Source organism: Cibotium barometz, chromosome 56, assembly GCF_041138505.1.
Source record: "Cibotium barometz isolate CiBa-2024 chromosome 56, ASM4113850v1, whole genome shotgun sequence".
Lineage (NCBI taxonomy): Eukaryota > Viridiplantae > Streptophyta > Polypodiopsida > Cyatheales > Cibotiaceae > Cibotium > Cibotium barometz.
Window position 1 is genome coordinate 26,971,657 of NC_141101.1, and position 17,826 is coordinate 26,989,482.

A 17,826-nucleotide genomic window follows, 5' to 3' on the forward strand; every position below is an offset into this window, starting at 1 on the left:
CAAGAGGACAATAGGATAGGGTATAGAGCTAGAGTACAAGGAGAAAGAGCACAATCTCAATCAACACTTAAGGGAATATCCCTTTGAGCATCCATACCTAATAACTAATTGGGCACCCACTTATTATCTAACCTTATCTAGGCTAGTCTAATCACACTTATTATCTAACCTTATCTAGGCTTAATTTATCCATACAAAGAAGAGATGAAAAAGTTGACATAATTAGGCTTAATTTTTCCATAGAGACAAGAGATAAAAATTTTGATGAAAGATTAGGCAGATTGATAAGATTAAGAGCTCAAAAAGCTTAATTAATCCAAAGAGAAAGAGGAGATGAAAAAAATGATGAAAGATTAGGCAAATTGAAAAGATTGTTTGCAAGTCAATATGATAACTAAATACTTAGTTTTATTAATGAGTGCTGATTTGGTAGCTCAATAGGACATGAATATGTCTCTTCAAGGATTTACTGAAAAAAATTATATCTTGTGAATGGGAGCGATATTTTAGTGTTTCTCTTATGAGGCATGTCTTCATGAATGTGGAAACTTAGAAAATTATGAAAACAATAGCAATAATATTAAATATAATTGATGAACCTCTATAAGTAGAGGTATATCCAACATTAGAATCTAAACTTTCAAAGTAGGTTCCCACATGCAAGCAAAAAATAATGCCGACTTATAGTAAATTTCTTCTAAATCTTGTGGGGAGTCGACTATGTAAACACTACCTGTAGAAAGTGCATTCAAGGGGTATTTAAAAATCCCTTATTAATATTTTTTTTTATATTACATATACCCCTTATGTATGGATTTTGGTAGTAAAAATAACATTTATGTATGAAAATTTTTACTTTTTTTATTTATAAACCCCTTATGTATGTAAATATTTATGTAAGTCCATCCGAGAAAAAATCCCTTCTGTTAAACGCACGTGCTATCTTACATATTCTTTAGTGCTATTTAAGACATGAGAGACAAATTTTTCATGATAAAAAAATATTATATTAATAATTAATTGAATTTAATTTCCTTCTTAGAATCTCTTTTTAGTTGTTGAGTCTTTGACACCCAAAATACAGCAATAGTGTGAGCATATATAGTGATTTACATTAGTTATACTAATAAATCAATGTCTCCACTAAAGTTATTGGCCAAAAATTTTATATCTAAACATTAAAATTACATGGATAACAAAATAGCATACATGAAGCTTTGCTTATACTAAGATCATCTAGTGAGAAAGTTATGAAAATAGTATATATTATTATATAGAATGACCAAATATTCCACTTAAAGCCTTACGAGATATTTGAAAATGTGTGCAGTAGTCTCTTATTCTACAGCAATGAATATGGTTCAAACTTTGTAAACTTTCATCTAAAACAAAGTGCTCAAAAGGACAAGTATATGTGTGATTGGCTCTCACAAAATACGCTACCAAAGGATAACATTGTATAGAACATGTGTATAAGATTTGATCCTAGTCTAGGATTGTTTGATTAGCTATAAGAATCCTCAAAGTTAATTTTTTTTTGAGACAACTAAATACTTTAGAATTTTCATTAAGACCTAAATTTTGGAGTTCTAATTGATTTTTGAGCCTAAGATAAATTATATTACACCATAGATATATTTGTGAAGCCATGCACGTCCAAAAACATTGGAAAGTAATGAAAAATTGGCCAATTAAAGCTTTTGATCCAAATGTAATCCAAACAGCTCTGAATTACGATTGTAATTTAGCTTATAAATTCAAGCGTATAGGTTACCAAAAAATCTTATTTTTTCTTAATGACATGAAAAAAGAAAACTTTTGATTTTCACTATCCATGTGTTCCAAATAATTCCATAAAGTTGGTCAGTAGGTGAGGACATAAATATGCCTCATGGACACATTTATGTCCTATTACCAAACCAATGTTAAACTAGTCCAAAACAAAAATTGATGATAAAAGTGAATCCTTAGATGTATTGCTAAGCTTCTTATGAAGTCAATTTAAGAAGTGTATGCTTGAATTGAGAAATACGATCTAAATTGATTGATGCTTTAGTTATTCTTCTAGTAGCATATTTTGTTGGATGTTTTGGTTTCTAGGAGGGCCAGAAGGAGGAGGCACTCAGGCATGCAGCAGGGAGAAGATCTTCACCAGCAGCAATACGAGGAGCTCTCTCGTCCACCCAAACAGAAAAAAAAAAACTTTACCGTGGCCAAAAATCACAACAATGTTTAGATGCTTAAGCTAATCTGTAAAAAAAAATGAGCAACATGTTGCATTGATGATCCAGGGTTTGCAGCCACCATTAAGAAAATGTCACAAATTTAAATCCATAGGTTGTATAGGGTTTGTTGTCATAGTAACAATTACAATTACATGCCCATAGTTTAATCAAATAAAGAGAGTGACACTTTGCTGAGGCCATCATCGCATCTAAGTCAATAGTAAAAGGGACAAGAACAATGAGAATAGTAGTGTAGAGATGTGAGAATAATAGTGTAAACTAGCCATTACACCCTCTTCTCAAGGAAAGACAGCCTTGGTTAGGTGCAACATTTGTCCAAAAGTTGGTAAATTGTCGTGTAGCCACTCCATAAGTCCATGGCAACCTTCAAGGCTAAGAGTGCTGAGGGCACCTAGATTGCAAATAGAAGATGGCAACGTCTTAAGGGCATAGCAATTACTAAGGTCAAGGTCATTTAAGCCAATCAAGTTGCCAAGGGAGCATGGCAAGTCCTTCAATGCAATGCAATATTCAAGGTTTAGGACTCCCAAGCGAGTCAATGTGCCAATGGAAGATGGCAACTCCTTGATTCCACTGCATGCTTTTATATGAAGTGTCTCCAAGGTGGTCAACTTACCAATGGTGTCTGGCAACTCCTTGAGTTCTTGACAGTAACTAAGCTTGAGTGATTTAAGAGTGGAAAAATCTCCAATAGATGTAGGCAAATCGATGAGGGCTGTGCAATCTTTAATTTCAAGAGCTTCAATGGCCACTAAGCTCCCTAACGTGTCTGGCAAATGCTTGAGTAAATAGCAACTAATGAGTTCAAGAGTTACTAGAGTACTCATGTTGCCAATGGAGGAGGGCAATACCTCAAGTTTAGGAAAGTATTGTAATCTAAGAAAATGGAGCCTCCGAAAACTTGTTGCAAGCCGAATAATTCTTTCATTGCAACACTCCAATACCAATGACATGAGTTGTTGAGGATTTATCTGTAGACAAAACAAAAAAGGAGAAAATTTTGACCAATTAATTAATTTGCAAGGAAAAGAATCATTCTTTTCATAATTAAGTACAAAGTATAGAGACACATGAATTCAATGACAAGGTATATCCTTGACAAGAAAGCTCTAAAAAACTTGAAGACATAAATTATGACCTCAAGGTGCACAATTGATTCGCAGTTGTACAAGCCCAATGCTCTTAGTTTCCGTGTGATCGTGAAATCAATCTTGTCAAGCTCATCATTGATGTTCCACAGATCCATAAATCGAAGCTCTGGCATGTTAACAACAGGAAGGATGAATGGTGTTGATCTTGAATCTGAGTGTAATCCACGAATCTTATCCTTGTGAGCTGAAAGTACCTCTTTTAGGCTCTTCTGAAACTACAGGGGTAATCCAAGTTAGTTTGACAAGATTTTAAAAAAAAAAGATCCATGAAAAGGTAAATGGTTAATATATGTATACATTTATGAACTATACATGTACGTAAATGCATATACATCATAATCTTTCAGCTGGCATACTATACGAAGAAAATGATGAGGCATACATATACATTAACGAGGATCTTTGTTGATTATGAACGTGTATGCATGTAGATGTTTCTCTAATCATGCAAACAACAATAGCACTTGCCTCCAAATCATCATCATCTTGCTTATCGCCATCACGGACTTGCAAATACAACCAGTTCTTTTGCTTAGCTCGCTGTCGTGCAATAGAGGCAAGGAGATCATGAACCTCCAGCACAATACGGCCTTGGGTTCCAATACTCATTTTCACTAGTGAGTGATCCAATAGGCACTTCAAGACATCGTCCTCATTTAGAGCACATTTTGCAGCCTCCCAATCTTTGCCACGCCAAAAGAGGGCGGCATCCAGAAAGGCTTCTTGGATGCTTTCGTGTTGGAAATCGATGCTCGATTCCAAGATTTTGAAGACATTCTCTTCACTAGAGGGAAGGGGCCCATGCCGGCCATCTAGCATGCGCTTCTCAACTTTTTTCCACTCTGTGGTGCTGCGTTTCTGCATGTCCTGGAAGTAGGAGCCATAGACAACTAGAGCCAATGGAAGCCCTGCACACACACACACACAACATTTTGACACTATTATATAGATTTTCCTTGACCAGTTCAGGTTTGGTATAGAAAATACATAGATTTACCTTTTCCAAAAATATATATATATGTTTATTGTTTATTGATCTCGAGTAGGGCTTGTTGAGAGCTAGCCATGGCCCTTCAATATTCCAGTCCATGTACACACATGCTCATGGTGTTTGGAGGATACCGGCCATGTAGACATGGTGTATTGAGATGGTGCAAAATATTTTCTTTTTGAATCACCATATTATGCTTAATCGTAGTTTCAATCAAAGCATTCCATCATAAAACAGTGTGTGGATTTATATATTTTTCTCATTGTTATCTGATATAAGCTTATGATAAATTTCATTGCTATTTGATATAAGCTTATGATAAAGCTTTGGTAATATGGTTGGCTCTTGTGCCCATAATCAATAAAATTCTCTTTCAATTGGCTATACAGTTGGCTCTTATGTCTATACCTTATTTATGGTTCATTGATATCGGTGAGTAGATTAGAAAAAAATTGGACTATAAAAGAACCCTCTAAGAAGAGCCATATCATAAGTTTTCTAGAAAAAGGGAGGTCATGGGTGAACCTTATGTATCTTACATTAAAACCCCCCGTGTGACATACCACTGGAAAGCCCTTGAAAAATAGATTCTAAATCAACAACCTTCAAGTTGATATGCTTAAGTTATGCTTTCACCACTAAAAGGTAGATTCCAATGATTTACCTTTTAGTGGGGAAGGTATAATATACATAAGGTTCAACAAACGGCCCCATTTTTTCTAGAAAAGTGATGGCATGGCTCTTCTTAGAGGGCCCTTTTTGAGTCCAATTTTTTCCTAATGTATGGCAATGCCAATTGGATGTATGGATGATTTTTATGGAAGTATGGATTCTTGCTTCTTGTGATTCTTCTTTTGGACTTATAATTTTGCATTGGTCAGTTCTGGGGGTGCACTACTAAGAAACCATTTATATCACGTGCATTCAAGGGGTATTTAAGAAACCCCTTAACTATGAATTTTTCATGAATAAAATGAGCCCTTTTTCTTTATGTACTTACGGGTTGTTTTGCATTAACAATTAAGAAACCTCTTTTGTAAATGTATTTCTATAAATTTACCTTCAAATTTTGAATTAAAAACCCCTTCATTTGAACTCATGTGGTATACTTACATATTTTTTAGGTGAACCCCCCGAGGGTCCATTTTAGCCTCACCATTGTATTGTCTACTATAAATTGGTTTTGTGGATTTTTGGAGTAATCTATAAGTTTATGGATTGACATTATGGACTCCTAGATTTAATTTATGGGAACATGAATCAGCCTTATGAATGTTAAGAACTCTTGAACTATGCAGGACTTGATGGTCGAACTTTGAATTATATACAATAGTTATGGATTATATTACCTGAATCCTCTTACATTTCTGGATAAACATTTTGAAGAGAGCCATGATGTCACCATTTCTAAAATTTACAAGACTCATCGGTATTTATAAATATTTTATTGATTCATGAGGAATTATGGACTTTTGGACAAGCTTTGAAATGGGAGGTTATCCAAGTATAAGTTTTGAAAACCCTAGAGATTTCTGTGGGTGCCCAAGAGCAAGACTTAGGCCTTGAATTACAGAGAGCATATGCTTGACTACTCATTGGACTAACTAGAAGGACTTTTGTGTGAAACACAAGTTAAAAACATGCTATTTTTGCATGTTCACATCATTATTAATGAAGGTCGGGTAATTAATATTTTGGGGCGCCTTTGTGACCATAATTGCCATACTTGAAGTGTTAATTGATTATGCACATGTTATTTTACCTACCATGACTGATTATTTACCTGCTCTACCAGAGAGCTCATTCATTTTTGCAAAATTGGTATCCAATTTAGCTCATATACATCCCAAAGCCATTGTTTTAGACCATCATAGGCCATTTTTGGAGAGCATTGTTTTATCATTTTGAACTAAGGTTTATCCAAGTGAATTTCACCCTCAATCTATTGGCCAAACTAAGACTTTCAATTAGTTGGAATTTGGTACTATTTTGTAGTGCTATGTGTGCGACCACTAGAACAAATGGGTCGCAAAGAATCTCCCATGTCTAAATGATACGTTCTAGTCAGCTACATACTATACTCCATACTACAGGTAGGTTATGGTAGGGAATTTTAGTCTTTGTCCACCCATAATTTCAAAAGAGTGGATTCTACATAAAAGATAACTGAGAACTACGCAACTGTATTAGAGTCATTGAAGAAATGGATTAGTAACACTCAAGCTAGTTACAATCACCAAGTATATTAACATAGGCTGTCAAGTATAAAGTTAGTGGTTGGATCTACAAGTTGGTGAGCTTGGAATCAACAAGCTCATAGGCTCAACACTATCATGGCTCCTAACTATTCTTCGATAATGTTTTACCATTCCCAATCATTTGGCTCATCAATGAGGTGAATAGGTATGGAGTTGAAGTTTCCACCTAGTTGGATCTATGCATAACATGTTTCAAGTTTCCTTACTTTGATGACATATTGATCCTACTCCTAGAGGTGTAGGAGGAGGATCAATAGAAATTAGTAGACAATGAAGTTTTGGTCCCTAGACACATAATGTTGCATAGATTTAAGCATGGGTAGCTCGCCAATATCTAGCTAAGCTTTTCCACAAAGTGTTAAACAAGGTAGTCTTAGTTGTTAGATTGAGCCTTTCTGCCAAGATCACCCTTCCTTGTTGCCTGTGTTCAAGCGATGAAATTTCCACCACTTGAACCATGCTCTAATGATCCATTGGCCCAAACAATCCGTATATAGTTGGTTTTGCTAATGGGTTGGTTCCATGTGGGGATGGACATGAAGTTGTAAAAACCCCTTAGTAGGGGTAAAGGGAAAATACCCCAAAATAGCCCACAACCAGCAGGTTGACTAGCTAACTAGCATGAAGTGGGAGATTTTGCCCTATAATCCCCCATTCTTCGCATACTTGGATCTTCTCTAGAGGGGCATGCATAGAAAGTTTGATCTACTTTTTTTACTAAAGATTGATTTCAAAAAAAGAGGATCAAAGAGTAAAACTCCATAGCATTATTTGAATATAGTTTGCAGGGTTTATATGAAAACTAACCTCCACATAAGGGAACTATTCCTTTCAGTAGCTCTACATCAGTCTCTACATGCATTTCATTCCCATGCCTTGAAGCTGCTTGCATGAAAACCTCCATAGCTTCTTGGTTTTCCAAAACATGTAGGCTACACAACATATACTCGTCTGAGGAAAATGACCATAACTTCTGTAATGCACTAGCAACAGCCTCGGAACGGGTTGAAATTAGCAAATGGCTTGAATTTGGCAAACTTTCATGTAGCTTGTTGGGAAGAAGCTCTTTTAAATGCTCTACCGTCCATACATTGTCCAAAAAAATGTAAACTCCTTTCTTCTTCATTACCTTTCAAACTTCTGAAATATGTTTCCAGTCTCTTTCTCCCCTGTGCTGTGTCTGTGATTGTTTCTAACTCTCCACATAGCTGCCATAATATATCCTGCTGAAGGCACTTCATTGTAGGGTGCTCTCCTACCTCCACAAATGCAATGGCATGCAACTTCTTCTGACTGTGTATCTCCTGTCTCACAGCTTGCAACAATGTTGTTTTGCCTATGCCCCCCATCCCACAAACACCCACCACTCGCACTCCCAACTTCTCTGTCAAGAACTGGATCACCTTTTGTTTCTGCCTTTGTAAGCTTTTATGTAATATAGGCATCTCAGGGGGTTCTCTACAAAGCCTTGGAATCCTACCATCCATATCACACAACAACACACTGCTTAGCTGCTGGTTTAGGTGACTTAATCTATTCTCTAGTTGATCAAGCTTGTTTGATGTAGAAAGACCCATGAAACAGCATGTCAAGTATTCCCATGATGTGTCGCACGATCCTTTCCTGCACACATGATTGTGATATTTTAGTAGATGAATAAAGGTCCTTATTCATAAGGGCTTATACATAAAGTCCTATGCCTCATGCAAAGGGCTTTCTACTTTATTCATATAGGCCCTTATGCACAAAGTGTCATATGCAAAAGCCCCTATGCATTAAGTCCTATAAATAAAGGTCCTTATGCATAAGGCCTTATAGATAAAGACCTATCTAGAGGAATTTATGTAGAAGACCTTACACAAGGATTTATGTAAAATCCCTTATGCATAGAAGAGGTACAAGTTTGGATCTAAGGAGGAACAAAGCATAAAATTAAGTCCATATTTAATCAAGACAACAACAATGCACTACTTACTGTTAGAGAGAATCAATAATAATCATAGTCTTAAACTCTAAATCAATTCCTAATCAAGCTCCAAGTAGATAAAACATACAGGCCCTTGAACTCATCTTTTAGCTTGACCTCATTTAGTCCAAAGCTATTTTATCGTAGTCACCCCTGTACAAGGGCCATACTACAGGGCCATACTACCCACCTAGCCCATGAGTTTATCTACCTCACTTCATTCATCGCATGGTAACCCACACTTTTCTTGCCATAGTCAATCCAACATAAAAAATTAAACATTTGATCAAACACATTGGTGATGTAATTACTACTAGGAATGCATGTTACAAATGCACATGATGATGGATGCATGTTGTGAATGCACATGATGATGATATTGACTTCATGTTGATGAACTCCAAATTTAATTTTTGTGCATTGGCCAAGTTAGAAAATCCATAATGTAATTGTGGCATGTAAATGTTCCCTTATTAGCAACTTTTATTACTTTAGAAACCCTTGGGCTAGATTTACAAAAAGGAATAACACCCCGCAAAAAAACTTCCGTTTTGGGGTGGTAGTTATTGGAGATTTTTGCACAAGACGAGGTTCGCCGCGCTATGCATGAGATGCCATTGTCTGTAGATAGGTCTATTGTGAAGGGATGAGAGGCCTTCTTTTTGAGGTGAGGCCCCTGGTGTGGGAGTTGGTAAATGGTAGTTTATAGAGATAATGTGCCATTATTTGTTACTACATTAACTCTTTTTATTTAAAAAAATGTTGAAGATGCTTGTGATGGGCGCACTTGTGAGTGGTGCCCATTTGCTATAATGCTATTGAATTGCCAAAAAGCGCACTATTGCTTTCTCAATCCAAGACACATTTGCACTGGGATTTTACATAGATTTCTTCTATTGCAAGAAACCATCACCACAAGTTGTGTATTTGCTATGCACATCTTCTCTTACTCTCTCTTGTGGCTACCATACTGAACATCGCTTTTCTATGGCCAATTTATGTCATTTGAGTTGCATGTGTTTGAGTGTTGATAGTTGAATTCTCTCTCTCTCTTCATGTGTGTGTGTGTGTGTGTGTGTGTGTGAGAGAGAGAGAGAGAGAGAGAGAGAGAGAGTAAATGCATAAGTCCCTTTATCCATAAGCACTTTCATTCTTCTACTCTGCAATAAATCTTAGTACCTTTGGCATATTTTTGCTACGCTTCCTATAAAATCTTCGCTCAAGATTCCTTTGTATGTTTAAAAGGAGGCTTAATATTGAATGCAAAAATTTTGGACACGTCAAATTATGCAATCAAAGAAGGGCTTAATATTGAATGCAACAATTTTGGACACATCAAAATAGACAATCTTTGAACATGTAAGACGGTTTTATGATGTTATAAATGTGTTAAAGAAGTAGAGACATTTTTAAATGGATCTACTATTTATGTGGATTTCTCTTCTTTGAATTACCTTTGCAATTAATCACCTTTGACGGGGACAAAATTGATATATTTAGTGTGCTTGACATCACAGACATCTTCATGTTGTGAGCTCCCTCGGGAGATAGTCTGGAGATAGTTCATGATCGGTTGTATACTTGACTAGGTGGGGTTTGGTCCTATGTAAGTGGGCTTAGCTTGGGAACATGGACAATAGCTTGTATACATGTGTGGAACTAGTTTTTGGGGCCATAGACTAGCAACTGGTGGGCTAGCTACCATGGGCATGGACCTAATTTTATTTGGTTGGCACAAGTTCAGTAGGGTTAACACAGTCAAGGCCCCATAAATAGAACCCCATGATCTTGTATTCATGATAGCCATTTGAGGCACACTATGGTCACTCAAGGGGCTTGGCTCAATGCATGTGGAAAAAGACAAGATCGTTGTAACTACTTGTTCATTAGTATATACTCTTGGTGTCAATCTTGTTGTAATCACTCTGTTGTCATCTATTCTAACAAAAAGGTCACAATGAGCTTAAGAAAGGGTTTTTCTTTGATATATGTTACTTGAAAGGATCCACAATAAGGTGGGCTCAGAGAATAAAACAACTTCCTAAAATAACATAAAGAGATGTGACATTTTACAAGAGAGAGCATATGGAGTATGCAAGATAGAGACTAATTCTATGTCAGCCAAAAGTGAAAAGCTAAAGTCTTGGAAGAAGGTCAATCATGGGTTTACTTAAGGTTTTGAAGTAATGGGTCCAAAATTCTATAAGTTGTCGTTGGTATTGTGTCATCTTGTGGTCATTATTTAATTTTGAAAATGATTAATGAGATTGCTTACAAATTGCCTCTCCCTTATAGAGTTTGCATGCATCTTATCTTTCATGTAAGTGGATTGAAATAGGTCATTGGTAAAAAGACATAGCTTGGCACCTGTCGAAAAGCTATCTACGAGCTTATGAGATTTGAGGATCTATCAAGTTTTGTTCCCTAAGAGCCAAATTGCAGTTGTTGATAAGAGGGAATGAACCCTTAACAAGACGATGGTTTTAGAGCGGTTCAAAACATTTTGAAGAATGCTACTTAACTCTAGAGCTAGTTTTCAGAATTTGTCTCTCCCTTTCTTCCTCTAGATAGGAGAGGGAGAATTTGATTTTGGAGATCATGAGGCTAGCATTTAGATCGAACAATTCATATTAGAGATAGTTGGATTATGTGGATCATGTTAAGGGAGCTCCTCAAGAGGCTTGCGTGTATGTATATGTGTGCATATGTCATATATACACATGCACTTTTATACACGTTGCTGCGAGATGTTTAGAGGAGGAGGAGATAGTTTTAGAGGAGTTGGAAGAGATATACACATGCACTTTTATACACGTTACTGCGAGATGGTTAGAGGAGGAGGAGATAGTTTTAGAGGAGTTGGCAGCAGAGAGTGAAGGATGGTATGGTGAATAGAGTATATAGAAGATAGATATATATTGTGCATATATATATATATATGCACGTGCGCATGATATACGCACATAGTAAAGAAAAAGAATTTAGTTGCAACCACTTTCACAAAAAAAAAATTAGAAGAATGTTAGAAAAAAAAACTCTACCAAAAATTGAAAATTCCCATGAAAGATAAAAGCATACCGGTCGTCATTCTGCTGCAGAATGCAAGCTTCGCAGCACAGGCTAACCACGGCCTCATTCAAGAGCTCGCACCCGAGTGACGATGAAGATGCCGATGACAATTTGGCCGCCAGCTTCTGTACTTGATCTTTCATTCTGTTGGCCTCTTTCTGCACCTTGCTCCGTTTCACGCGGTTGTCGGAGGTGGCCGCAATACTGCTGATGATGTGCATGGCGGCCTGCACGCCCACGCCCACCAACGGCGCCCCGCCCGCCAACCGGCTAATCTGGTCAGCCATGCTTCTTACCGTGTCCGGCTTTATTCCAAGATCCGCCCTCTACGTCAAATCAAATCATCGTCGACCTTACATTTTCCTCACGGAGAGCAATACAATGCAGATTATATGCAGACCTACCTTCCACAACTTCGTGAGCATCTCCCGCACATCCGGCGTCCGCCATACCTTCCTCAAAAGATCAGCATCAGCTTGTATTGCCGTTGTTGGTGCTGCCATAATGAGATGAAGACTAGAGTGGTGGGTGATACAAAGGACCGCGTGGACGCCGCCTTGGTAAAAACAAAAAACAATTCAAGGAAGAATGGGACGTGATACAAAGAACGTTGACGCCTTTTATTCAGTCTTTTGAAGTTTGATGCTTTATCAATCTATGATGTTTACTTTATTCTTTGCTTCATCACGGCACTTTTGCTTTCCCGGGCGATGCCAATGCGTACAATACATTACCACGGCAGCATCATTGATTTTAGAAAGCTGCACAAGGAAGGGGGTTGGTTGGTTAGGCAAACCTCACTCGTTGATGTATGCCTTCTTCTTTGAGTGTGTTAGAAGTATTGGGAAAGGGTTCTTGGCTTTCGTGGGAAGGGATGCCTCTCACAAAGTTTGTCACCATGTTATCCTTTATTGTATTGGGTCCAAGGGTGCCTCTCACCAACTTCGTCACCATGTCACCCTTTTCATCCACACTCACCCACTTTGTCACCAAGCTTCTAAATATTTGGCCTCCAATACAATTACTTTAAATATTTGGCCTCCAATACAATTACTTGTTGATACACGTGGCTCAAATTCAGGAGCTCCTACTCTAGAATGTTTTTGCTTAGAGCATTCTTGGATATATCCAAACACTCCAAAGCAAACATGCTCCCAAGATTTCCTGACCTATATTCTGGGACAAATTCATCTTTGCCTATACAACATGTATCACTACAAGCATTTGTCCTTTATTGCGCCGATAGTTTTTTTTCCAGGGGAGATAGATGTTTTTGGCTCCCAGCTCCTGATGTCCGTAATTGTCGATACAAGCATCAACATAGATGTCACTATGTTTTTGGCTCCCAGCTCGCGTTGTCTGTAATTGTCGATACAAGCATCATCGACCATGTTACATTTTCCTCACGGAGCAATATAATGTAGATAATATGCAAACCTACCTGCCACAACTTTGTGAGCATCTCCCGCACATCCGGCATCCGTCGTACCTTCTTCAAAAGATCAGCATAAGCTTGCATTGCCGTTGTTGGTGCTGCCGTTGTTGGCTATGGTATCGTTACATCCTCGAGTGCCTGAGAGTTTGTTGTTTTAGGCTTGGGGAGCATGCATAAGCATACATCCTCTCATAGCTGGGTTCTTTGGTTTCAATATACATAAACATTAGGTGAGATATGGACTCTCATTTTTGTCCCTTTCCAATGATATATAGTATGATGAGAAATTTTGCATATTTAAGAAGTACCCAAATTGGTGATGATGTGGCATGTAATCACCAATTTGGGGACCTCCTGAATATGCAAAATTGCCCATCATGATATATATCATTGGAAAGGTCTTGAAGAGTAGATTCTAAAGGTCCAAACTCTTTTCACATTTGGAATCTACTATTCGAGACCTTTCCAATGATATATAGTATGATGGAAAATTTTGCATATTTAAGAAGTACCCAAATTGGTGATGATGTGGCATGTTAGTCGAATACTTTCTCATGATGATGCATCCATCATATCTTTTGTACATGGATCTGTGAAATTATAGGACTTGTATATATACATTTTTTGTTTTGGTCATTCAGCCATTGATGGGGATATCGATATTATCTATTTAGTCATAGTGTGATGTTTGGTTTATATCTTTTTGTTAATTCCTTTATTAAAGCCATATATTCTATTATTTTTGTATATTAACAAACTCTTAACAAAAGAACAAGTATATTCACATCTATGGAGCAGAATCGTCAACGATCAAGGCCAAGTACCAAACATCTGTCGTATCGTCAATAATGACATCCGAGTATTCAGATAGCAATCATCCATGAGAGAGAAATTTGAGAAATATAAGGAGAAAGAGAGGATATGTATGTGTGTGTGTGTGTGTGTGTGTGAGAGAGAGAGAGAGAGAGAGAGAGGCCTTTAAGAACCGACATGGGTCATTTAAAAAAATGCATTCATCAATTTGTCACTTACAGACATAATTTATGTGGCTTATTAATGACACAATACATAGCATTACATTAATAAGTTTGTCACCTTTTATATATCGTTTAGAGACATTGTAAAAGTGTCGCTATGCAACATGCAAGATGCGATACTTTTATGGACACTAGTCAGGGCCCATAGTGTTAGTAAAAATATCACTAGGGCCCTTTGTACTACCTTGTAGTGCAAAGCATGCAAGTCCTAGGCATGCATAATGTATCCAATCTCTATGCATGCATAAAACAATCTCTATACTCTATGCATGCATAAAGAGAACATGCATAGAGTCTAAAACCAATACTACATTAAATAAATAAAGCAAATGCTCCTACAGGACCTAGTGGTGAGTCATATGAAAATATGGTGTGTTCCAGATGGAGGAGTATAACCAAAAATAAGCTAGCAAAAAAACATCTACTAGTCCTCCTCATTCGAGCTATGCTGCTTCTTGCAATTCTTCGTATCATCGCCTTTGCCCACATGACACTCAGGGGATGGTACGATGGTCTAGCCTCTTACAATGAATCATATAGAAATAATTTTTTTTACTATTTAATGAAATATCACATTACTGAGATCAAAGAATATAAATAATTTTGTGCTATTTAACCACATACCTCTAGTACAAAGACCTTTATGGGCTGATTCCAGAGAGCTAATTTTGTGTTTGATAAAATGGAATGGAGTGTTCATACACTTGTATTCTCGATGTTGACAATTAGGTTCCCACCATGCATAGATGATCGTCAACACCTTCTTCTTCCGATGATGCACGACACCCATGTGCGAAGTCAGCATGATTGGTTACGTCAGAAGATTACATGTCCATGCAAGAGATGCAAGGGAGAAATCATCCGTTTACAATGAATCACAATAAAAAATGTGCAAGATTACATCCGATTTGAATATGTAAGGTGTCTGGAGAGTTTGATGATTGTATATATTCACTACTACATGTTCTTATGTACATGATTTAGGTCTTCATAAGGTAGTCCATGTTTTTTAGGACAAGGGCAAGAAGGACACACCTCATAGAATGAGGGAGTCTATGCCTCATTACTCTGTGTTTAGTGGATGACTACATAAAGACTTTAGAGATCTCCACGATCCAATTGGGGTGAGCCTGCGTGCTTGACATGAAGAAGAAATGCCTCCATAAATGGCACATGAAGTTAATGAATATTTAGGCATGGACGAGATGAGGCTGATTTCTTTGAGAAAGAAGGAGAGGTGGATTCCAAAAAGACACTTGACGAAGATCAATCTTAACAAGAAGCTTGCACTCCCCATTCTCCACCGTTCGTGCAACCTTGGAGTTACTAAACTTGTAAACCATGTATGTTTGGAGCAATGATAGTGTTACAAGATTATTTTGGTGATTCCTTAGTGTTTGTGGTTAGTAATTTATAATTTTGACATACCATACCCTTTATAAATTATATTGTCTCAAACCCTTTGTAGGCTCTTGAAGAAAATGCCTGCTTCCAACAACAAGATGCTAAGTACAAGGACACATGCTAGCATAGTATTGATGGCACTTAGCATGGATTACAAATGTATACATGCATGATTGTGTGCTATTTTGGGGTGCTCAAAAAGATACAATTCAATGTCCAAAATGTGGAGTCTTATTACCGAAGTGAGGGATTTTTCTATCATACCCTGCATTCAAGACATGTTCTGGTGCTGGTCTATTGCCGAACTATAACATGACATGCACACAATCATTCCACCAATGGCACGATGAGGGTCCCTATGGATTCACAGGCATGGCAACATATACAATAAGAGTTGGAATTCAAGGACAAGCCACGTCACTTACGACTTGGATTGGGTATGGATGGATTCAATACATTTGGTCTCAAATCAACATTATGGACCACAAGGGTAGTGGTAGTAGAAGTGAACTAGGTCATGTGATGCTAGCTCTTCTCATGCCCAGCACAAGGTCAAGAACATCGATGTGTATCTTGAACCTTTGATTGAGAAGCTTGAGACACTATAGCGTGGCATCCAAGTGCATGATGTGTCCCAACCGCTTACACAACGTAGCACAAAGAAGGCAATTTTCATGTGGACAATGCATGACTTTCCGACATGTGGAGAGTTCTCTAGTATGTTTTCTATTCTCAATCATCTTCGTGTGATTTGAATTATCAAATATGAATTGGCTCTAAACATATTTTATTTATGCATTGGGTATAATTAGGACCGACAATATCGGATCATAATGCTTGTTCGATTTGTGGACGGTTTCTTGTTACATCATGGACTATGCATCTCAAGAAGGTCATGTATGAAGAATCTCATTGATTTTTTCAATTTAATCATTAGAAGTTTGTTCCATCTACAAAAGAAGTCCCCCCACATCCTCTAAGAGTAGGAGATTGGGAATTATTGTGGAGAGGGTCATCCCATATGCTATTGCCGAAATTACAAGGTACTCAATCTTCATTCGTCTCCCATATTGGACAAAGCTAAGCATCAATCATCTTATAGATCCGATGCACATCATAAAAAATGTAGCATCAAATATTTGGGACCACACAATTGGCAAAATTGAAGACAACCAACAAGATTAGCATAGGGTTGATTTAAAGCTAATGATTCAGCCTCAATATTTGGAGAAGTACTCCTAGTAGAGCTTGCAAGACAAGGAGTGTTTGGCGAATGTGCAGAAGCCAATCCAAACTTTTGAACAATATCTTGGATAAACTTTGTTCGACGAAGAAGAAAAATACCGTTGTGACGATACCTTTGAACTTGAATACCAAGGCATGAATGGATGTCACCAAGATCCACCATATCAAAGGCTGAGGATAAAACCTTTTTTCCTTGTTGCATGAAAGATAGATTATTAGACACTAGTGTCATCAACATAAAGGGCCAATATCACAAAATGGTTATTCACCACATTGCACTTGATATGAAGATTTGGATCATAGAAGCAAGAAACAAACCCCATAGATATGAGAAATTGATCAATCTTGATGTACCATGATCGTGAAGCTTGTTTTAGTCCATACAAAGCACAGTGGAGTTGGCATACAAGATGTTCCTTTCTGGGAATTGTAAATCCTTCAGGTTGCTCCATATATATTTCCTTCTTTACCATTAAGAAAAGTCGTCTTAACATCCATTTGATGTATTTCCAAATCAAACTGAGTTGCAAAAGCTAGTAGTACTCGAATGCTTGTACTACGAACTACGGGTGAAAAAGTGTCATGACAGTCTATCCCTGCAATTTGTGAGTATCCCTTTGCAACTAAACGAGCTTTGAATTTATCAAAGGATCCATCTGCCTTTGTTTTAGTCTTGTAAACCCACTTACATTTGATAGGAGTACGATCAGAAGGTAGATTGGTAAGAACCCACGTACCTTTTGAGATCAAAGACTCATCTTCAACTTCCATGGCTTCCTTCCATTGTTCCTTTTGTGGAGAGGACATGGCTTCCACAGAAGGTGAAGGATCTTCACAAACAGCCAATACGTGATTAAAGGTTTTAAGATCATCATCATATACATGATTTGCACCGTGCTCAAGTTCAATAGGAAGATCAACATAGATATCAAGATCTGTAGCAGTCTCCTTTGAAACCGTAGGATGAACATCAATAGACTTGTGTGCGCTTTCTATCATCCAGGAATCTATTAGCTCACTTTAG

The 17,826-nt window shown here is 37.4% G+C and overlaps 1 protein-coding gene across 1 annotated transcript; it reads right to left on the reverse strand.

Annotated features, from left to right (window-relative positions):
- Nucleotides 1-3,916: 3,916 nt before the first annotated feature.
- LOC147607077 (putative disease resistance protein At5g05400) lies at nucleotides 3,917-12,258 on the reverse strand. Its single transcript, XM_086791517.1, has 4 exons — nucleotides 12,086-12,258; nucleotides 11,691-12,007; nucleotides 7,454-8,269; nucleotides 3,917-4,305 (listed from the first exon to the last, which is right to left on the reverse strand). Exons 1-3 carry the CDS (start codon nucleotides 12,182-12,184, stop codon nucleotides 7,687-7,689), a joined length of 999 nt encoding a protein of 332 aa, XP_086647643.1. The 5' UTR covers nucleotides 12,185-12,258; the 3' UTR covers nucleotides 3,917-4,305; nucleotides 7,454-7,686.
- Between the last annotated feature and the right edge of the window lie 5,568 nt (nucleotides 12,259-17,826).

Coding starts and splice junctions, on each gene's coding strand:
- LOC147607077 (XM_086791517.1), bottom strand. CDS start 12,184: ATGGCAGCACCAACAACGGCAATACAAGCTGATGCTGATCTTTTGAGG. Junction 12,008..12,085: donor TGCTCACGAAGTTGTGGAAG/GTAGGTCTGCAT, acceptor GATTTGACGTAG/AGGGCGGATCTTGGAATAAA. Junction 8,270..11,690: donor CTGCAGCAGAATGACGACCG/GTATGCTTTTAT, acceptor TCATGTGTGCAG/GAAAGGATCGTGCGACACAT.